Source organism: Xiphias gladius, chromosome 18, assembly GCF_016859285.1.
Source record: "Xiphias gladius isolate SHS-SW01 ecotype Sanya breed wild chromosome 18, ASM1685928v1, whole genome shotgun sequence".
NCBI classification, from domain to species: Eukaryota; Metazoa; Chordata; class Actinopteri; order Istiophoriformes; family Xiphiidae; genus Xiphias; species Xiphias gladius.
In genome coordinates this window covers 26,037,127-26,060,660 of record NC_053417.1, presented here as the reverse complement: position 1 = coordinate 26,060,660, position 23,534 = coordinate 26,037,127, and the positions used below count along the sequence as shown (strand labels likewise).

The following is a 23,534-nucleotide window of genomic DNA, read 5'->3' as shown; positions in this document are numbered from 1 at the left end:
AGGCATAGGAGCTGTAAAGGTAATGAGTCCCAGCCAACCAGGACTAATAAGATCAGCGCTGAGTTGTTCCAGAGCCACAAGTATTTCCAAATGCAGCTCTTGTGTACATTAGGATGGCCACAGGAAGCCAGTGTTTACATTGCCACCTACATTACATTTCCCAGCGTTCCCATTTATCTCTTTATATAACAAAGAAACAGCAGTTTATCTCCACTCTTTTTAAGTGCAAGGCTAGAACACATTTCCTCTTTATATTCCTCTATATTTTATACACATTCATATTCATATTCAATCACTGAGCACTTTATTAGGAACACCAACACTGGGTAGGGCCTTCTTTTGCTCTGAGCAGCCTCAGTTCTTCTTTGAACCGATTTCACGAGATGGTGGAAACTTGCCTTTGAGATTCTGGTCATGCTGACACGATTGCATCACATCGTTTCTGCAGATTTTTCAGCTCCAGATTCACGCTGCCAATCTCCTCTTCTACCACATCCCAGAGGTGTTCTACTGGATTCAGACCTGGTGACTGGGGAGGCCTCTGAAGTTCACTGAACTCGCTGTCATGGTCATGAAACCAGCTTGAAATGACTTTCGCTTTGTGACACGGCGCATTATCCTGCTGGAAGTAGCCATTAGAAGATGGTAAATTGTGGCCATAAAGGGAAGCACATCGTCAGCAACAATACTCAGACAGGCTGTGGCATTCAATCCATGATTGATTGGTTCAAAAGGGCCCAAAGTGAGCCAAGAAAACGTTCCCCACACTATTACACCACCACCACCGGTCTGGACTGTTGACATAAGGGAAGTTGGGTCCATTAATTCATGCTGTTGACACCGAATTCTGACAGTACAATTTGCATGTCTCAGTAGAAATTGAGATTCATCAGACCAGGCTAGGTTTTTTTTTTTTTTTTTTGCAGTGTTCACCCAGTTTAGGTGAGCCTGTGCCCACTGCAGCCTCAGATTTCTGTTCTTGGCAAACAGGAGCGGAACCCGACGTCGTCTTCTGCTTTTGTAGCCCATCTGCTTCAACTTTGGGCGTGTTGTGCATCCAGAGATGCTTTTCTGCTCTCCACAGTTATAAAGAGGGGTTATCTGAGTTACCGTAGCCTTTCTGTCAGCTCCAACCAGTCTGGCCGTGCTCCTCCGACCTGTTCCATCTACAAGGTGTTCCTGTCTGCAGTAGTGCTTTAAATCCCCAGAAGATCAGCAGTTTCAGAAATACTCAAACCAACCCGCAGTCACTGAGATCCCAAATTTCCCCATTTCTGATGCTTGATGCGAACTTTAACTGAAGCTCCTGACCTGTACCTGGCTTAATTGGATAACAACGTGAAGAAGCAGGCTGTTCCTAATAAAGTGCTCAGTGGGCATAAGGTCTGGCTTAGAAAAATAATTTAAGTTGCTGTAGGTGCTGTAGATTATCAGCATAAAGAAACAGTCTGACATGCAGAAACATTGCATACTAGCTTTTATTATGGTCAGCTGTTTTTTAGAAGTGGTGAAATATGGCAGTCATAAATGGAATAGCTTTTTCATTTAGAGACATGAAAAAATATTTAAAAAATAAATAAGTACGCTAATTAAGAGAGTAATTATCAAATGCAAAACACCACATTAAGTCACCAGTGGTTTGCCCATCTAAATGAGAGTAGTGTGCCACCTAGTGTTCAAGTATAAGACTAGGCTTTTGGTATTGAGCTGTTTTTGCCTGATGCGTCCTGTGGGTTTGCATGTACTGGGCAAAAAGTGCTTATGTTTCTGTCACTGGTTTTCCTTATTTCACCCGTAAACCAAACAATGAATATTCACAGTAGACCATATTTTTTTCCCCTAGGCATTAAGATCATAGCCTGCACTGCTTTCATTTATCTTTCCTCCTGTGCTTCCACCCTTTACCACCAACGTTCAGCATAATATAACATTATGTTTTAACTGTGACAAAGATGAACGATTCCTGAAGGTTCCCTGATTCTCTTTACGACAACAAGATGGAAAAAAGATGAACAACATATCGAGCGTTTCGATGTTAAACAAAAAATAACTTCATGAATGGATGACACTTTCTTGCACCTTGCAGAGCACCGTGACGTCCTCCAGAACAATCATGTTAAACGAAACTATTAAAGGGATGTGAGTACTTAGATGGAATACAGACAAAATACAAGCACCGGTGCTGATGATGTACAGATATGTGAGGTGAAGGCAGCAGTCCGATATGTTATTCTATAGGCTATATATCTGGTTAGAAATGAGTAAAAAGACATTCCCCTGTGTCAGGTGGGGAGATTAAGGGTTCTGAGCGATTTGTCCTTGGGTTAGGACATGTTATTCTCCTCAGATTTCCTCAACAGGTTTTAAAAGGCGGTGTCTTGTATCATCCCATAGGCGTCATACAGTTTGTGGAGGAGCTCTTTCTTCTCCTCCTCGGGCAGGAAGCACGACTCTGCAGCCTTGATGTTCTATGAGACACAAGAAGTCAATAGAGGAACAATTTTAGGGTGCTTTCAGGTTATGATTTCGCTTCAAAGTAACAGTCTGACGTTCTGGAATAAACGCTTATTCCCTTTCTTGCTGAGAGTTGAGGCTGATGCGCATCAGCGGAGACTTAAGGAAGTCCCTCCGTCCCGCTAAAGAAATAGTCAGTTACTTAAAATCACAATCGCAGTATTGTATAGAGGCGTTTCCAGTCTTTGTGCTGAGCTAAAGTGACCTGCTGCTGGCTGTGGCTTCGTATTTAACGGACATGGGAGCAGCATCGATCTCCTCATCTAAAACGCTGCAAAAAAGCAAATCAGCAAATTTCCCAAAATGTCAGACTAATGATCTTTAGCAAACTCGGTGCATATGCGAACCCGATGAACCTGGATGTAAAAGCGCAATTCTTCACGCACTTTCTAAAATGCATCAAGAGTTGTCATTTTTAAATGGGGCTTAGGCCTCGAAGCGCCCAATGGAACACTTCTTTTTGTGAGCTTTTGTCCCTGCTTTATTTAGCAACAGAGAAAGGCATTGCCACACCCGGGGTATCTGCTATCATCTCTCACCATATTCAAATGCCTTCTGCCTGTGAACTACTGCTCTAATTATTCGTGCATTTGATCTCACCACTCGTTTAAACTCCTCCTCAGTGAATCCCATGTACTTGTGTGCGGTGCTGTAGTCGAGGTGCAGGGTTGAGTTGAAGATCAGAGGGTCATCTGTGTTCAGGGAGTAGTTAGCCTTGTCCCTCCTGAACCTGCACAAAGGAAATGCTGAAACCCAAAGAAAACGAGCCAGGGGGCCATGTCTGCTTTAATGCAGGCCAATTACCAGACGTGTCAAGTGAAATGAAAGCAGCTCACGTAATGACGGGGTGCTTGGTGAAGTCGGGGTCGCATGCACCCGTCAGCTTACTGGAAACGGGACAAACCTGCAATCAGAACAGCACAGGGAGCCCTAAGAAAACCGAATTACTGCAGCGGCTCTCCTTCCAGTTGTAACACTTAAGTCTCCACAAGGGGTCACTGTATCACTGTGTCCCCACTAGGACTGAGCTACTGTCAGTAAACTGTATCAAATGAATTACCTAATAAAACATTTTTTTTTTTCATCTGCAATGATCAACATAATCAGCGTGTGATGATAATCATGGCGCAGTACATTGAACTGATTATACAACCGGCACAGTTCACAGGCACACAACTAACAACATTTTGGTGATCAAGCCGGATAGGTGCTTACCTCAAAGTGCATGTTTTGAGCCAGCAGTTTTTTGTACAGGGCTTGGTCTTCCAGGGTCCTGTAACCGTGTCCAACGCGTTCAGCTTTCAGCACTTCCACGGCCTGAAACGTCAGACAAGGGGTCACGGGGCACATGCAGAAGGCCATAAAGCACGATCATCCGTATACCTCGTGTCGGCTCGGTCTGCGGACTATTTCTAGTGGCAACACTGGCAACTGTTGTGGCAAACTGTCACTTTGAAGGATGGCTTGCTTATAGAGTGGCCGCTTTGTTTTGGCAGAGGCAGTGCAGTGAAACCACGCTGTGGTTTTAAACAAAGAGGAGCTTGAGACATAACAGCTAAGATGGATTCAAGCAGTAGAAAAATAATCATAGTATAAACAGGAACAGATTGTATTTGTGCATTCGTTGTTGCAGGTACAAATTAGTCAACATTAAAATTTCTAGTCCTCCGCAATATTGAGGCACTTCCAATCTGTTCCTTCCCCCAATTACAGTGGTGGAAAGTAACTAAGTACATTTACTCAGGTAATGTACTTAAGCACCGTTTTGAAGTACTTGTACTTTACTTGATTACTTCCATTTCCTGCTACTGTATGCTTCCACTCTACTGCATATCAGAGGGAAATATTTCACTTTTCTACTGCACTACATTTATTTGACAGCTCTAGTTACTAGTTACTCTTAAGATGAAGATTTAACACAGTGGATAACATAACAAGCTTTTGAAATACAACACATCGTTAAAGATTAAATCCGTCGTTTCCAGCCTTTTTGGCTTCTACAAAAACTAGTCTGTACTTGGGGTCACGTTTCAGATGTCTATGAGTTGTTAACAGCTCAACCAAATAGTGATTTTTTTTTTTTTTTTCCCCTCTGAAGTTCTCCCATGGTTTCATTTCAGTAAAAATATTCAAATGAGCCAATATCTCAGCAAAAAATCAAACATTAAGAGAAAAAGTCCAAAAACCGTGAAACAGATTTGTGTAGCAGAACTCTGTTTTTTCTTCTTTCGTCTCCCATCAATAATCTCACGACCCCTCGGTTTTATTTGGTGTCTCTGTATAGAAAGTAGTTCAAACCAGCACCACCTCCGGCAGCTACAATAGTAACATGCTTCTCACACACTGATGCATCGGTATTAATCATGTAATGATGTCATATATGATAATATATCAGTCAGAGGGACCAAACCAGTACTTTTACTTTAATACTTTAACCACATGTTGCTGCTACTCCTTGTGTACTTTTACTTAAGTAGGATTTTTCATTCGGGGCTTTTACTTGTGATGGAGTATTTTTACATGGCTGTGTTGGTGCTTTTACTTAAGTAAAGGATCAGAATTCTTCTTCCGCCACCGTCGACGTTCACCCTTAATTGGCCGACAACAAACATAAAGCTCCTCTTGTTTTTTTTGGATCTCTGCCCCAAAGGCCGGTCTACTCATTTCTATTGTTAGTGCGTGATTCCATTGTTTTGTGTTCTTGCTGTTACATGTACCACCGAGCTGCACGCTGAGGACAATTAAGTTCCCAGATAATGCTACCGCCCAGCTCAGAAATGTCTCACGTTACTGTTAAGCAGCTTACCTCCCTCACCACAGACGGCGGGCCCACCTCTCCTGCATGAACTGTCCTGTGTATCCCACAACGCACCGCTTCCTGTCAACAAAAAAATCGATCACGGAGCATGTTAACAACCGAAAAGCACAGCCAAACGTCTAGCCTTCACATCTGCGATGCCGCGGCATCGACTGAGGTGCTTTTATCATTTAGACAGATGTTAGGACACATTTGCTTTCCTTTGTTTCAGAGGGAAAGATGTCTGTCAAATAGAATTAGAAAACACTTCCTCCACTGGATAAACTGTTTAATAAAGAATTAGTTTATTTTTTCTAATGGGGAAAACCAAACAGAGATAAGACAGTCATCTGGTTTGAACATCTGTTTTCATTTCTAGCCTTCACCAAATGCGCCTTGTTTAATGTGCACGCATATACAGTATCTAGAGGTTGCGTAGTTTTTAAGATAAGCCTCAGTCTTATTGTGGACTCTGCTCTGGTAGTTCTGCTTCTTGTAAATAATTGAAGCTCAATTCCATTTCTTCTATCAATATAGATTCGGCCTGACAGGATTTCAGAACCTCGCTACACTATGGATAGTGAAAATACTTTCTGGAGAACTGAACAATATGCATGATATAATTTAGTTGTATAATAATAATAATTAATAAAAATAAAGTATATAAGTATATTTATATGACACTTATCAAAACTAGATGTTACAATGAAAATTGAAACAGAAAATATACACAAAATCATATACTGTACACTTACAACATGAGGAAAGTAAACTGTATATTTCTTATCAAGTCCTTTAAACAAACACAGAAAAGAAAATGTATTTCATACATACAGTAAATATACCAGCCTACATACACACATAATTACACCCATGCGGACAAAATTACCTGGCTTTTGGCAGGTTGTATTTCAATTTCATTTACCCACAAGTTGGGGCAGGGAGAGCATGTGAAGAAAGTTTGGTGCACACCCTGGTACCGGCACACACGTTTGCCACCTCAAGTACGAGTGACTGATAGAAAACGGAGACTTAGATGGAGAATTTTCATTTCACATCTACACTATTATTACACTAACACTGCCATTCAACAGCTCTGTGGGACCCGAGTGTACGGCTGTCATTTCATGGTGCTAGTCGGTGGTCAGCGCTGCCACGGTGACAACCTTCACGGTCTCTGTTTATCATGGTTCTAGCCACCAGAATGGAGAAGTTGTTAGCTGAAAGTCACAATAGCCTGTAATGTTCCACTATAAATGACCCAAATACACAATAATGAATAATACATGTAGAAATGTATTGAAGATGTATAGAAATGTATATGTATACAATGTTTGGGCTGAGATATTATGAACTTTCCCCAGGCAGTCAACTCTACCCATCATGTATCCATGCAAGCAATTCATTTCGGGTAGGACCAGGTCCCCGTCCAGCACCGCAGTGTATTAACTGATTAACCTACCCCCATTCATTGTAGTCTGACAGGCAAAAATCGATGACTCACTGTGGTATGCTCGGCATTAATCAATAAATGCTGGCTGAAAACCAAATCAGATTTATCTGAGAAGCTTCAGAGGTTAAGAGGAAATTGGGTTTAGGTTTTACTTCCAGACTGCGTATGTTTTAGATAAAGACATTTAAGCCATCATCAGTTTGAAAGTGAAAAAAAAAAAAAAAAAAATCTATGTTGATAAGTAAAGCTCTCTGTCAGCCATAACACCTGAGCTCTAACCTGTTTCACACTGCCAAACAGACAGGGAATCAGGTAGGTACATAAAAGAGGAACATGTTAAATAAAACATATTTAAACTAGAGTCTACAGCCATGCTAGTGGCTCTGTGTGGCTGTAGTTAGGCACAGCGGTGCTTTGAGCTTAATGCTAATGTCCAAATTGGACATTAGCATTAAGCTAACGTTTAGCAGATAAAACGCTTATCATGTTCACCATCAAGGTTTAGTGTGTTTGCGTGCTAACATTTGCCAACTAGCACTAAAACACAAAGTACAGCTGAGTCGGGGCATTTAATTTAATAACGTAAATGTGAACCTCATAGTGGCACCTAGAGGAAAGATTAGGGAATCACCAAAATCTTTAAAATCATCATATCATCTGGGAACCAAGAATGTACAAAAAAAAAAAAAAAAAAAAAAAAGGCCAATCCATCTAGAAGATGTTGAGATATTTCACTGGATAAGTGAAAATACGGGTAGCAGTACATAAAAAATTAAAGGCTTACCGAAGTCGGCAGTATTCATCCTCTGGAGAATGTGACTGTGTCATGTCTGTGCCAAATTTCATGGTAATCTCTCCAGTAGTTGTCAAGATACGTCAGTCTGGACCAAAGTGGTGGACCGAGTATGGCTAAAAAAAACCCACTGGATTATCTGAAAAAATCAAAGCTGGAACCCGCACAGTTCTTATGAACTCTTGAAAAGTTGATTGCTAGTTTTGGAGATACATTGTTTACACAGGACATCACTAATATGTCTAATATGGGCTTTTGGCCCCAGCATGGTCTTAACAAAAACATCTAAAAGTATCCGTCTTTCGTAGCATTTCCATGCCATTCACCATTTATAGCCACAAAAACAGAGCTTCAGCCTGTGGGAACATGAGGCCGACTCTGTGACCGTACAATCTTTCTGGACCTCAAAATGACATGATCTGCTATCAGTAAGAAAAGATGGCCACTGCACTTCAATGCCAAGGTAAGCAGTCTACTTATTTATTTACACTGACTGCAATTTTCCTCCTGCATTTACACTTGTTGTTAAACTGTTTAAGAACACATTCAAAAACACATTCAAGGGCACAAAACACTCAGCTCCCGATGCTGTTTAGCTGACCTTGGCTATTGTTTTTATCCACAAACTGCTGTTGCTGCACTAATAGCTATTGCTAAGTGCTTTTCCTGTGAAGCTGTGATTAAAAAAAAAAAAAAGACACCAAAGCCCACACTTTTTCAGACTGTCTGCTTGTATCAAAAGTTGATGTCTCGACAAGCTCACCTGGTACGCCTTGCTATGTTCCGGATTGGCTTCGCAGTTGAGTAACTCGTCACCCGCCAGATCGATGGCAACCACTCCCTCGTGGCGATACTTCTTACACAGCTCGACGATGTCCATGGACCAGCCTGGAGGATTTAAAACAGACGTACGTTACTGCGCGGTTCTGGCGCCGCCGAGTCAAGCACACACATATAGACCTTGTGTAGATGAAATGTGATGGTGCAGTCTAAGCATCATGCTGCGTCCATCTGCATCAATCTACAGCTATGAAAAGCACAAGACAACATTAACCAACATGCGGTGGTGGCTCTGTGGGTCTGGCTGACGGTAACCAAGACTGCTGAATAAAAGGAATAGTTCGACATTTTGGGAAATTCGCTTTTTCGATTTCTTTCCGAGGCTTAGATGAACAGATTGATGCCTCTGTACGGTAAATATGGAGCTACCGCCAGTAGCCGGCTAGCTTAACTTAGCTTAATGTTAACCTGCTTTTACAAAAACAAAACACTTGTATACATATGAAGCAATGTCCCTGATAATGGTTATCTAGATTGATTTGCATACTAACCTGCATACTATTAATACACAAAGCTCGTACAATTTGATATTTTTGTCTACAATGATAAAATCTGTTGTCCCCGATACATTCAGGAAGTCTCATACATCAAGATGACTGTAATCACATTGGGATATTACAACATGTTTTGCAGAATGTCTCCTTTGCAAAATAGAGACTGGCAGATATTAACTGCACTTGGCTGTTGGGTTAAATAGGAAACAGCTGCATGAAGAGAGCGGAGCAGATTTGCAACAGACGTAACAGTTACTTTGCTGATAAAGCGACCACTCATGCTACCACAGCTACTTTGGTACAGCTTGTGCATAGCGAATGGCACAGCTGCTGTTATTGGTATTGCCAATACCACTCCAACTACCACTGATTCTACTAATGTAGCATCTATTGTTACTGTCCTGTGAAAGCCATGTATTTCCAAAACGGTGTTTCATTAGAAAACAGCTATTGGATGGATTGCTATTAAATTTTATGCAGACATTCATGGTCCCCTTAGGATGAAAACTAATTACTTTGGTGATGCCCTGACTTTTCCTCAAGCGCCACCAACAGGTGGATATTTTTGGCTTTTAGTGAAATATCTTAACAATTATTGAATGGACTGCAATGAAATTTAGTACAGACATTCAGGTTATTCTCAGGATAAATCCTAAGGGCTTTGGTGATCCTTTAACATTTCATCTAGCGCCATCATCAGGCCAAAGGTATAATTTGTCCTGTAATTTGATTTATGACCAAACACCTGCAAAACTATAGCTGTTCCCATCAGCCTCAGCTACAGTTTAGTGCTAATTAGCAAATGTCAGAATGCTAACATGCTAAACTAAGATAGTGAACATGGTAAACATTATACCTGCTTAACATCGGCATTGTTGGAATTGTCATTATTAGCATGTTAGCGTACTGATATTGGCCCCACTTTGCAGAAGCACAGCCTCACAGAGCCGCAAGAGTGGCCGGAGACTCTTGATCTTGTTAAAAGGTTTATTTGGCTAAAGAAATCGGATCATTTTCTCAACCCATGAAGCAGCGTTCAATCAGCGTTCAAATTTATTTGAAAAATTCAAAAATCAGCAAATTTGGAGACGCATGGTTTTCACTGGATAGCGACACTATGTAGTACAGGTTATAACAAGAAAAGTAAGGGTTTATAATATGTATGAACTATTAGGACCGTGTTGTGTTTTTCTGTGGGGCTTCCTGCTCATTATTTAATAAGAATGAGGGAGGCAGAGATTGAGACAGGACAGAAGACAGTACAGTAACGAATCTTATCTCACAAGGGTTTTTTTGGCAGACAGGAGCATGAACAGTACATTACTTGGCATGTGGCGCATGCAGCATAGAATGGACCTGGCTTTGATATTAAAGGCCCTCTCCCCCTCACTGAGGCCCTTGTTAACCAACTGCACCACCTCATCTGGGCTCAGGTCACCTCTGAGTAAAGAAAAAAAAAACAGTGAAATAAAAGAATGGAGACATGCAATGAGCCAAACAGCGGGTTTCGCCAAAAGCTGAAAATATTCATACGAGGACTTACTCTTCCTGGTTCCATGGTATGGGATCCACTTTAGTGTTAGCCAGAAAATGTGGGCTGTATCTAACCTCAACATAAATCACTCCTTCCCTCGCTTTGTCCTCAACAAACTCATAGGCTATCCTCTTTATGGCCTCTCGGTCTCCACTGAAAAAGAAAAAGGAAAGTGAAAATGAATGACACTACCCTTCGGCGCCGATAAGCGTATCTAAGAGATACTAAATAAAACCATGAGTGGCTTTCAAAATGATAAATGTAAGCATTTACACAAGTGTACCTGATACGATTATATTGATTTCATTTACACGCCTCCTCCACATCTATGCGCAACGTATAATAATAATAATGATGGTTGACTCAAAGACTTCATTAGACGTATTTTTTTGACCATTGTCAACAGCTTCATGTTGTTTTTTCTAGAAATATTTTTCACACACACTTTAGGATGTATAGAGGTAGAGGAAGAAATGTCAGTAAGGGACTGTACAAAAATTACTGGGATGGGTAGTGTGACTTTTTTGGGAGAGCAGGGGAGGACGTTTAGAAATGTTCTCTTTCGGATTTATATTTTATTTCAGCGTTCTCTTCTGGTAAATATTGTGAAACAAAGAGATATAAGACATTTAAAAAAAATAAATATGAAGCAGTTTAAAAAATAAACTACTTACATTAAAAGAGATGGCATTTAAGTGTGCCATGGGTCGTAAAAATGTGTTTGGTCTTAACAATCCTGTCTCCGAGTCACATCATCATCTTTCTCATCACAAAAAACAACTAGTATCAGGAATATGTTAGTTTTGAGAAACAGAATAGATTTGGCTCTTCTCGGTTATTAACGGTTGAATGGTATTTTTCACTACAGCAGTTACCTTACCTTGACTTTCTCTGCATCATAGAAGCAAGCAGAACTAGTAGGAGCAGTAAGATGTAAAATGTGGCATAATGAAAAAGAATCACACCTTGCCATCTTTTTTCTACTAGTTGGTGAATTTAAATTGAGCATATTTAGTGTTACTGTTTAGTCTACAAGTCGGGAGCAGTAATATGATTAGTCCATTAATGCACGCACATGTTGTTCAGTCCTCGGGATCGGAATACACACACCTCGCGCCATGTCGGTTCCTCCAGAGTTAACCGAACTGTTACCAAGACTATTAGAGCTTTGTTTATGCACAAAGCCGTGGGCGTAAAAATTGAATTTTCTAAGGAGAGCTGCAACGATTATTCAATCAATTGATCTGATAATTGTTAAGAAAATTAATCCACAACTATTGTGATGATGGAGTAATTGTTTATGTTATTGTTTCAAGCAAATATACAAACATTCTCTTGTTCAATCATCTCAAATGTGAGGATTTACAGATTTTCTTTGTGATAGTATCACAAGACAGTGTCTTTGGGTTTTAGACCGGTGGCTGAACAAAACAGGCAATTTGAAGACGTCATCCTGAGCTTAAAAAAAATGTCCAGGAATTCCTTATAATTTCTTGACATTTTATAGACCAAGCGATTTTTAGGAAAAAATAACAGCCAGATTAATCAATAAGCAAAATTATTGTTAGCTGCAGTCCTACAGTTAGGTCAGGGGGACACTCCAACAAATGTAAAAATTCTGTGGAGGGCCTCCCCACCCAAGTATTTTTTTTAATATAGTCCCTAACCTTGTACACCTAACATTAGATTTTACACCTAAAACATTTCTGTCTGTCTTGCCCATATAATTGTGCTGCATGACAATGCAAACTGGTGTTGCGAAACTATCAGGAGAATCACAGCTCCGCTTCCCTCTTTCCTTTAGATTCAGCAGCACAATTTCTGTCACCCATCACATGACGGAGAACAACACCGCTTCCAGCATTTACACTGAAAATGAATGCTCGTAGCACAGGTCTGAATGCCTGTTGTTCTCCAGCGTCCCCTCATTACCCTCCCAAACACACACACAACCACATCACCGCCAAGCTCATACAACAATTCTGCATGAGCTAAACTCAGCTAGCAAGTTCCCTGTGTTGTTGAAGCTGTACTGCACACAAGGCTTTCAAGAGCCTTGATACAGAAGGGTCCATTCAGCACAACTGCGCGCTGCAGTCCAGCCACTACAGACTGCCATTGTTGAAAGCTTTTACGGCCATTGAGTATCTGAAAGACTGTATATGGTCTTTTCTAAACAGTTCGGCCCTGTCACTGGAGGACTAAATATAAGACAGAGTGACAAAGGATACCCGACCAACTTTACTCTCCTTTTAGTTTAGTCTCCAAGGTGACACTTGATCTTGATAATGATGTGCTCCTGTTCTGCGTGCCTGGCATTTAAACCCCCCCTCTAATTGTGCCACAGAATTAGACTGCATAATCTTGCTACGTCTTACATCCTAATACCACCGATCACAAACCATACTATACACTCTGGTTTTAAAATACCCTGGATGCACCGCAACTGTAGCAAATGCACGCATATGATAAACTGCGTGGATGGACTCTGACCCTCATTGTAAACATTCCCGTAATCATTCATCATTCATATCTCACTCTTTGCCCTCCATGTCACCTGCTCAGCAAGAAAGCACCTCTGGTAATCATGAAACTCAATCATTATAGGCGAGCACTTACGCAACCACGTGCATGTACTCGGCGAACTTGTCCAGGAACTTGGTGAGGGTGACAGGCTGTTTGACAATAATAATCGATGTCATCTCCCCCACAGTATTTGCTGGCAGGCAGATGCCGCGTCTCCTGGATGGAGAGGAGGGAGAAAAGAAACAGTTCAAGGGCAGTTCTGAAATTTGCACCGGTAATTCGTTTCATTGTCTAGTTTACCTGATTTGTTCTGCTCTCTCGAAAGAAAAGTTGAACAGCGGGCTGTCGTTTGTGTGACGTACTGAAGTCTGAGCTAACGACTTGACAGCTGACAGCTTCAATTATTAATGAAAAAAAATAAATAAAATGAAAAATTAGGTTTTTATTTCAGAGCTCCACCGATACTGGCTGATACCACTATTTGAGAGTTGTAATCTATATTTTTTTTAATTACCAGTGGGTCGCATGACTGTGTGAAATGTGAAAGGTGTCTCCGTGACAAAGCCGCAGGGAGTTATCAACCGACTCTGCAGCTCTCCTCGGCTCTATGGAGCATTTTTTAGCGTCTTTCAGCTCGTGGTTTTGGTTCTACCCTGTGCAGCTCTAACGTTTTGGTTCACTCTCACCACGCCCATCGGCGTTGTTTCCAGACACATAGTGAACATGCTGGAGCGTTCAGCTGCTAAAGAGCCACATATTTCCATCAGAGGCCGGTGTAGACCAAAACCAGAGCTAGAGGGAGAATCAACGTTGGACTTAACATTCATAAGGTAGACACAACCACGACGCCAAATCAATGCTAATAATCCCATATTGCCCCATATTTGCTGGTTGTGTAAATAAGCAACTGTTCGCTAACATGTTTGCCATACGTACCCTTATAAATGGATAATGTGTCAGTGTTGTGCTTAAAACATGTTACGCTGCCCACAAGTGGCCAAAAAAAAAAATCAATTAATGTAGCTTTGAAAAAAATCTGACAACAATAAACCAAAGTTATTTTTTCAAAATAAACACATACACCTAAAAAAACCTTTTCTAATCAGTCCCTTAAATTTAGTTATTACATAATTACACTGAAATTTAATGGCGACAATGTCTAAACGTCTAAACGTGTATCTGAACCAAAACACAAAACAAACGGATAAAAATCGAAAGTCAACACTGAAGAATTCTAATGAAATGAAAAGTAAACTAACTTACTTGGCAACGTCAAGAATAGTCTGCACCCGAATGGCTCCATCGAGGTGCACATGCAGCTCAACCTGTGGATGGCAAAGATGATAATGTATAATCAGTCAATCCAAACAAGGCACTTTCACACACATGGACGCTGCCATACACCTGAGTCTGACTGGAGAGTGTGGTTCAGAGGAGAACAGAAAAATGTCAGATACCCAGCAGGGTCAAAGAAGGGAGCACCAGGAGAGAGCAGTGACTTTGTTGCCGTTCGATGTTTTGGCTGCAGCCCGTCGTGAATGCAGTACGCGTGACCGGGCAACAAGTGGTGGAAAGGCTGGGGTTGCCAGGGAAGGGTGAGTAAGTGTTCTGGCTCTCCTTCCATCCCTGAGACGTGATTTATCCTCACAGATGTCACCCGTAAATCTCCGCTCCTCCTTCAACAGCTAAGGCCTTACCTATGCGAATTAGTCGGCATGAGATTCAAATTAAAATTCCCCCGCTAGAGACATTTAATTCAAATCTCTGGTTGGGAGTGATGAGGAAAATAAGAACGATTATGGAAATCAGCACTAAATTAAGGCTCCTAATGTGCACAGAAAGAAGCAGCTGAGAGCAATGCCCTTCATTTTCCAAGTTTAATCTTTTCTCATATTATGCCTCATGTTTATTCTCGATTATATTCTACCTTCCTGTTCCTTGCAGTGCTACCTTAAAAGGGCCTGAAATTTTATTTTCTGGATCAGCTTTTCACCACGAGCGATGGGATTCCGCATGAAAACGTTATTTTCTCCCAGCTTTTGTTATTTCAAATCAGAGATTTCTGTATTTGTGTTTTTCTCTACACTCTTCTCGCTGGTCTGAAGTGACCAGGACTCAGTTGCAAAAAAAAAAAAAAAAAAATACAGACGAAAGAATTGCTGAAAGAACAGGGGCTAGCCCAGACGTGATTTATGCCCAGGGCCCGACCGATTCAACAGCGGGCCGACTTTGTGGGCTATTTGCAGATAAATTGGTATCAGCGTTTATAACGGCCAATAACTAACAATTCATTCGAGTAATGGAAAGCCAAAGGGTAAGTCCTTGAGCTATTTTATTACCAGTGTCGCTATTTGCATCGTTTTGTCCATCAGGGAACACTGCGAGTCCACCGCTGGCAACGCAATAACCTCTGCCAGTTCCACGGGCTATTAGCCACCAGCTGTCAATAAACCAAATACTTCTGGTGCATTTTGACTAGGGCTGAAACAATTACCCCCATTAATTGATTAGTCAATCAACAGAAAAACAATTGGCCACTATTTTGATAATCCAATTATCATTTTAGTCATTTTTTTTAAGCAAAATGACCAAACGCCCGCTGGCTTCAGGTTCTCAAATGAGCTTTAAAAACACAGGTTTTTCACTCTTTTCTGACAGTATAGACTAAAAGATCAATAAATTAGTAGAAGAAATAATCGGCAGATTCATCAATAATGAAAACTGGAGACCATCTTAAGATGGCATCACACCAGCCTCGACGCCCGTCAACATGTTGGTGCTCCCGACACATGAGTACTCAGTAGTCATTACTGCATTATTATATGAGTACTCAGTGCTCATGGGCCGGGCCGACACAGCTTTACCTCACTGTAAAGTTTTGTGACTGTATCTTGCGGACAGACAGACAGACCCCGGCCAAAGTACTCGAAACCGCCTCTGTGGTAGTTCCTGCTACAGTAGGTGTCTCCAAGACCAAATTTTGCCTTGATGACACAAACACACACACGCACACACACACACACAGATGCTGTCGCGGCTGGCAATGACTACTGAGCACCTACAGGTCGGAACGTCGACATGTTGACAGGTAGTGCGGCTGCTGTGATCCCATTTCAAGAAGGACTCTAGTTTTACCTAATGCCTTATAGTGGGCGAGAATAACCAGAACCAGGATACAGTGGCTTAAAACGAATGTGGGCCAGCGGTGTAACGTGGGGGGCAAACGGCCCGGTCCCTACTTCCGACCCCCCCTACTTCCAGCGCCCTTGCTCGGACCACATCCATTGATTAACTCAGCCTTCATTTTGATCTCAACTACACACCTATTAGGTTTCATGACTGTCTCGTGCACGGTTATGAGAAAATCTGTCCACAAGCAGACGGACACCATGTCAAACACACACACACACACACACACACACACACACACACACAGACACACACACACACATGGTGAAATCATTATAATCATTGGTCGCAGCCCCAAAACAATATCCATTAAAAGTTTCCCAGAATCTCCCTCTGGGGTCTTCAGATGTTGTATTTGGCAGAACAAAAGTCCAACAACACAAACATGTTTAGTTTGCAATGATAACAGGATGATACTGACAATTCAGTTTACAATTTTAATATTATATTTTTATATTTTTTAAGTTTATTTTCAAGCGAAAACCTCCAGAAATTCCTCTGCTCCCAGCTCCAAAGACGTGAGGATCTGCTGCCTTCCTCTCGGACTTCGAGTGACCCTTTGGAAATGGAAGGTAATTTTCCACTACGTTCGGATGATGTGCGAAGCGATTCGATGATTAATAAAAGGAGTCAACCTGTAATAAGTTGCAGCCCTAATCATGACGAAGTGCTGATCAAACCTGTATCCTCGTCACCTTACTTTTAAAGAAAATAAAGGCATGTACATGTTGTTCGGCCTGTGACTAACAATGGGGGGGCATGAAAACATCTTGAGATCAGATGTTTCCACACAAATGTTTACAAGAAGAAGTAATGTGTCTCACTTGAGCTGTTTGAATCCTATTTGCTAACATCTATTTTCTTCCTGTGAAAGCCCAAAGTGACAGTGATACTGGAGCGTTAGAGCCGTTCCAGACAGCTGCTTAACCCATTTGCAACTTCAGGAAATCCTGCCACGTTTTTCTATCCATATACGCGGCACTTCCTCTCGCGCTCCGTGGTATCTTATATATAGGTCAGAGTTGGCCGCAGTAACAGCCTCTTGTCAACTGGCCGATCGAGGCTGTGCCTACGGTGGCATCTTACGAGCGGTGTTCGTGAGAAGGCGATGAGTGGTGAACAGCCGGATGGGTACTGCGGCATAGCTCTGTGAAGCAACTAAATCTAGGAAGCTCATATCTAGTGTCTGAAACACACGGTACGGATTTCCTCATAAGACTGAAGTGATGCGTCAAGTTCGGCTTCTGTCGGTGCACGGGCTTCTTTATTTATGTCTGCATTTGTCATTTAGTGATGTTTATCTGACACATCTGGACTCTCAAACAGAACAGAAACCTCTGACATTTGGAGTAATCCCCGTGACCTCAGGGAAACTGTTGCATAGTTGGCAGATGAGCTAATGACGACTAACTTTGAGTAGAGACAGCCCCTGTTCAGTTTCAGTTCAGTTTTTCTCCGTCTCAGTATCAGCGTCCTGGTCTTGATGTTTTATGTCATAGTAAATTGAATGTGTTTGGGTTTTGGACTGTTGGTTGGATAAAACAAGATATTTAAATATGTCACGCCGGCTTTAAGAGATATGCAATGGACAATTTTCACTGTTTGATAGAGATTTTGGAAACCAAACACTTAATCAACAACAACCCAAAAAAAGTGAATCATTAGTTGTCCTACCTCTGTCAGATTTAGCTTTTAATGTCTACTATATATTCGTCATTATTAATATTTGTCTGATCCAGCTGTAACAGAGGTTGACCCTAGTTCCAAATCTCACTGAAAGCAGAGAGTCTGGTCGATCTAACTCGAAAACAGTCGACTAATCAATTGACGTTAATCGGCAACTATTTCTATGATGGATGAGTTTAATTTTCTAACGAGAAACGCCAAACATTTAATGTTCCCAGCTCCTCAAATGCGAGGAGGTGCTGCTTTTTCTCCGTTCTGTATCGTTGCAAACTGAATATGTTTGGGTCACTGCGCTGATAACTCATTTCTGACATTTTATAGAAGGGCAATTAATCAGTTGATTGACGAAAAAACGATCAGCAGATGTAATCAATAATGAAAACACTCCCGAAGAACTCCACCAGTGTCACGATGACATACTGTAGTAAGCCTGTAGCTGCTGCACTGTGACCGCTGTCCTCCTCCTTTTTACGACCCACTCCCGGTGCCGTAGGCGTCTTTCCATTTCTCTGGCACTGAAACCAGTCGTTCGCTTTCCCCTTATCAGCCCAGCGTAGAAACACACACGCACGCACACACACACACACACACACACACACACACACACACACACACACACACCTGCTCAAGTGCATGATTAGTCAGCACCGAGACTCCAAAGGGCGCCGGTAGAGTACAGATATCCTGCCCGAGTGCCTGACTGTGCACGCCGGGCTACCTGAGAGGCTTTTCGTTCCGGTTGTCAGTTCTCCCGACCGGCCAGCAGAAGAAAAAGCCCGCCATTCAGATTAAATACAAAATACTGCAAGAATAAGAGTTTTTCTGCGTTTTTCTTTTGGTGCCCGAAGCAGGAGACGACCGTTCGCGTGAGTTAAAAGCGCCCCCCCCCCCCTTCATCCCACAGGTATCTAGTGATACAGAGTCCCTCTGACTCCATCCAGGTTCATCCATCAGCCCGTTTTGTCTTTTTCTGTGCCAGTGTCAGCTACAAAAGAGAGAAAGTCAAGGTCGCATGGACTTGGTCACCCCCAAAAAACAACACACAGAACAAATGATCGCAGTGGTTCGGTTTGGTAGGTCTTGTTTAAAGCCGATAGTCACATGTCAAACTGCCGGCCACGGAGCTCTTCCTCCTTGTTTTAACACGGATGCCAGACAATGACACGGGCAGTGGTAACTAATGTTTGCTTTAATGAGGAAGCCTAATTCTTCGTTTCCGTTTCTACTGAACAATTCATCATCTTCCTCTTCTCCTTTTTCTTCTCGTCACGGGGACTCTTGCACCACTCACGCGGCGTTTCCGCAGCCCCGACGTGCGTAAAGAGCCCCGAAAACGTGCGCCCGTCAATAGCTCACCAACTTTCCGTTTCAACCACTCGGCCAACGCTCACGCCACGGCGCACCGGCCCGGCAACGTACCTTCGGCTTGTTGAATACCACTTGTTCGGAAGTGCGCTGGGCCATCGTAGAGAGCACGCGGCCGCCGGCGAGTCCGCTGGTGTGCAGGGAGCCGAGCACTGGCGAGCCAATGCCGAGCGCCGCTCGTCTGGCTATTATATGCATGACTCGGGGACACGCCTTCTGTTCGCGGCACCGGCCACAAAAGCCCCGCGAGGTGCTCCTTGCTGCGGGCCCGCGAGCTGTCGGGAGAGCCTGCGCTGCCTGTGCAGAGCCGCGGTCCGCTTCAGCCTCGGTGTGCGGTTCATTTTCTTTTCTTTTTTGCGGACCGCAGTAGGTGGAGGGATTAACGGCCCTGCGTGGCAGCGGCTTTGCGCCCATGTGATGAGAGCTTTACCGCCGGGCTAATTAACTGTGTGTCAAACCGCGTTACGAAACACGGCAAAAACTGTGCGGTGTGTGTGTGTGTGTGTGTGTGTGTGTGTTAAGTGACTACAAAACGAGATGCAGACCCTCCGTGATGGATACGCGGAATGTGCGGCGTATAGGCCCCCGTACAGGGCCAGTCGCTACCACCCACAGGACAGCCAATGCCCCCTGTCTCCTTCTGTCTCCGATGGGATGCTTTGCGGTTTCGTAGGGACGCAGACTGAAATAAGAAAGTTGGAGAGAGAGAAAAACAAAAACAAAACAACAACAACAACAACAAAACCTTATTAGGCCTACCAGTTTGGAAATTTCCTGACTGAAACCTCCGCCACCTCAAAAGCAAACGCAGGGTTGAAAGCTCCAAGAACACGCGTAACTCTGCTCTATCAGCTCGAGACGTCTCCCGATCTGATGAGAATTGCTCATAGACCCTGATACCGGAACCGGCGACGTGTTTCAGAAGCCCGTGACTCCTGGTCAAATACGCATCGGCTGTTTGTTCACTGGAGGTTCTGACTGGGAGTTAGAACCTCTCTGGCATACAACTGAGCCCAAACGTTGGCAGTCTCACCGAACCAGACCGTCCATTTTCTTCGGTGTGTGTCCATGCACTGCCCATGCAACATGTCAAATATCGACAGTTTGAACGATATTGATATCGGTGTATCGTTATCGTTTACTACTCAACTTTAGGTTTTAAATCCTCAGTAATCTGCCTAAAGGGGAAAAGATGTTGTGGTTTATATCAGGAGTTAAGAAAGAGGTTATTCAGGGGAACTAGGAAAAGATTATTTTCTTTCGGGAGATGTTGAAATTATGAAAACAAAACTGTGAAACTGAAACTGCTGCTCTGTTTGAGTGTTTGCTTGATCCTTAAGAAAAATATGTGTTTGTTTTCATAACGATATTTTATGGTCATTTTTGTATTTTGTCACCTCTGTCAAATGTGTAAGTTGAGTTTGGTGCAAAGTCAAGGGTTACCACCAATACTTTTCCATATTTTTGGTTTTGATATTATATATTTAAAGGGAAAAATAGTTGATTTTGCAATTATAATGATAATAATAATTATTATTATTATTGCTGCACACACACTGGGGAGCAGTGGGGTCTGTGGGACCCCAGACACGAGGAAGTAAAACCAACAAAACACATGGCTTGAATCGTTTTTTGAATTGACTCCAGAGTGCTGAGTCTAAACAGCTGAATATATCACACTTGTATGCTATTTTCTTGTCACTTCTCTATCTATCAGAGAAGCAAATCCACAGCAGCATGTACGGTCAAAATGTCACACTTCTTCATTATTGTTTTAGCTGCTTTGGCTGCAGGTTTAAGGTTTTAACCAGCAGTGAAACTAACCCCATCAAAGTCACTTCCTTGCTTTGTGTGCTTGACTAACTTTTCCAGTTCCCGATTTCGTTTTTGTGCACTTTTTTTTTTTTTTCCCCAGATTTTGAAAACGGTGAGAAACAGCTGCAGTGATTCGTCTCACTCATGTCACGTGTTTGTGCAGACCTCGGAGACATTTTGAGCCTTTTTTGCGATGTCGCAGTCCCTCCTGTCAAAAGTCTTCTGTTTTTCTTATCTGATCTGTTTGCCCAAGTCACGAATGAAGTTGTATTTTGCCACTTACTCTGAGTGGCCTCTGGTTGTGTCAACAACGTTAGTGTTCTCGCTTTGAGGTCCCCGCTGCCAACCCAGCACACTGGGCAGGTGAAGCAGAATTTCATCGAAGCTTGAAAATGAGAGTTGACCCCCCTTTTTGAACAGCAACGTGTAATTTGAAATGAAACGTCCCCGGTTTTCACTGGAACCGCTTCCCACCGAGGGGAACAGATCCGCTGCGAACCTCCTCAAGGCTGAACCTGTACAGGGGCTGCCTTTGCTGCTGGAGCGTCATCTGGTGTCTCTGCCGGTTAGCACCACCCTGTGGTTGTAGCTCACAGGAGGCCCAAATGCATTCGGATTCAGACTGAGGTCATGGAAAATCAGTGCACAAACATGTATCCATTACCCTCCCATTCTGTATTCCTCATAATGTGAACAGAGATAAGGGAGTTTGTGCAACAAATGACTCTTGATATAAATCTGATTCCTTAGAGCCTTGGTTCTGCTTCTCCTTGCAGTGTTTATTCAGAGATAACCCCAAGACGTTGAGGTCAAATTTTAAAAAAATTCCGCCCAAGTTTTGAGAGTATAAATGTTGAGCAGAAGCGGTCGCTCCAGCATTTATATATGTGTGATTGTCTAAATCGCGCTCGACTGTTATTGTCCGGATAATGCAGAGAGTTTGCGGCAGCACGTGGCGGTCGGTTGTGGAAGTGAAATCACCTACCTGGTCCGTCAGGCCGGAGAGTGGTCAAGCCTGGACGTGGTGACAGAGTTCACGCTGCGGGGATTCTGGTCGGGGACAAAACTTTCCCCCAGGCCTGCAGCTCATCTCATACCCTACGACTACCTGCCCTCCCCGGGGATAAGAGGGACAAATCCGTCCGGACACATCTGGGAGCAGCTGTCAAGAAGGCCAGTGAATGCCTAGCGGGGGGCACTGAAACATTACCTATATAAATAAGTCCTGTCCGGTTTGACAATTTTAACTTCAGGGTCTCGCGCAAACCGTGAAAAACAGCCTCAGACCAAAAATAAGCAGAAGTATATGGACATACTTTTGCTCATATAGTTTTATGCGCCGATTAATACTGTACATTGAGCAAAACTACTCCAATAACGTCCAAGATGTAAACTGATTTTTCTTCAGCTGTGCCTTAAGCCACACCGTGTTGGTTCAGCGACGGAGTTTTTTTCCTGCCATGCGTGAGAGGCCCCCGGGTCACTTCCTGACCGTTGAAACCCCCTTTCAAAATTAAAACCTCTTTTCACCCTCCATCATGTCCAAGCGCTGTTCTTCGACGCGCAGCACCACACCGATTTCCCGCTGGCACCGTGTCACGTCGACGGATCGAGCTTTTCACCCTTTGTTATATCAGAGCAGCATAGGATAGATCTGTGCGAGGCTGGGCGCCTGCTTCTTCCCACATTCACAAATATTAGATCAAAGCTGTCTCACATCCATCACCTGTTGTGGTTGCTCACAAGCCCAAGTACCTGTGATACTAAAATGTCCGTATTTTACCTACACATTCCAAGTCCACTAGGTATTTTTCACAGCATTTTTTTTTTTTGCTTTCCATAGCAGTAAAAGCACAGGTGTGACTGATAACATTACCAATGGGTCAGGTCCATTAGGTATTCAAGGCCATAGCGAGAATTTTTGACGTACAGAGGTCATTAGTCCAAGTACACTCAACCCTACTACCATCGGAAATTTTTTTTACAGAACACCAAAAAGAAAGTCTCTTTTTAGCTGAATATATTGTCACAGTTTATTCAGTCATTCATTCATTCTCTGCTTGCTTTGCAATGATTCACTGACTGTTTTGTCATTTCAGAATCCGGCCAACCCCGTATCTCCAGCCCTTCCTCCCTTTCCAGCCACCTGATAAAGCACCTGCTCACCTTTTCCCCATTCCTTAGTAATTTTCCCGTCCACTTCCTTTTGCACTCTGCCAGATTTTCTATTGTGTCATCTCAGCCATAGTGTTCCAGCCATTTTTGTACCTACCTGTTTTTGCCTGCCAGTCTTTGACCTCTGGCTTTTTCTTTGTTTTTTTTTTTTGGACTTCACCTTTTGCCTGGTTTGTCCTGCCTGCACGCTACTGACCGCTGCCTGCCATCCCTTCCCTAGCCCTTACCTGCTCTCACCTGCACTACCTTTTCAGTCATGCGTTTGATTCCTGTGTTTCTGAGTCGTGACAAAGTTTACAGTATTAAGGTTAAAAATACGAGCTCCAGCCCTGTATGAACCCCAGCCATGACCC

General features: G+C 42.8%; 1 protein-coding gene across 1 annotated transcript; it reads right to left on the bottom strand.

Moving 5' to 3' along the window:
* Window positions 1–7: 7 nt before the first annotated feature.
* ada (adenosine deaminase) lies at window positions 8–19,428 on the bottom strand. The gene is made up of 11 exons (XM_040153796.1): window positions 19,246–19,428; window positions 14,215–14,276; window positions 13,045–13,167; window positions 10,435–10,578; window positions 10,216–10,331; window positions 8,321–8,445; window positions 5,321–5,392; window positions 3,730–3,831; window positions 3,351–3,418; window positions 3,115–3,244; window positions 8–2,468 (listed from the first exon to the last, which is right to left on the bottom strand). The coding sequence occupies exons 1-11, from the start codon at window positions 19,387–19,389 to the stop codon at window positions 2,364–2,366; spliced, it is 1,191 nt and encodes a 396-aa protein (XP_040009730.1). The 5' UTR covers window positions 19,390–19,428; the 3' UTR covers window positions 8–2,363.
* Between the last annotated feature and the right edge of the window lie 4,106 nt (window positions 19,429–23,534).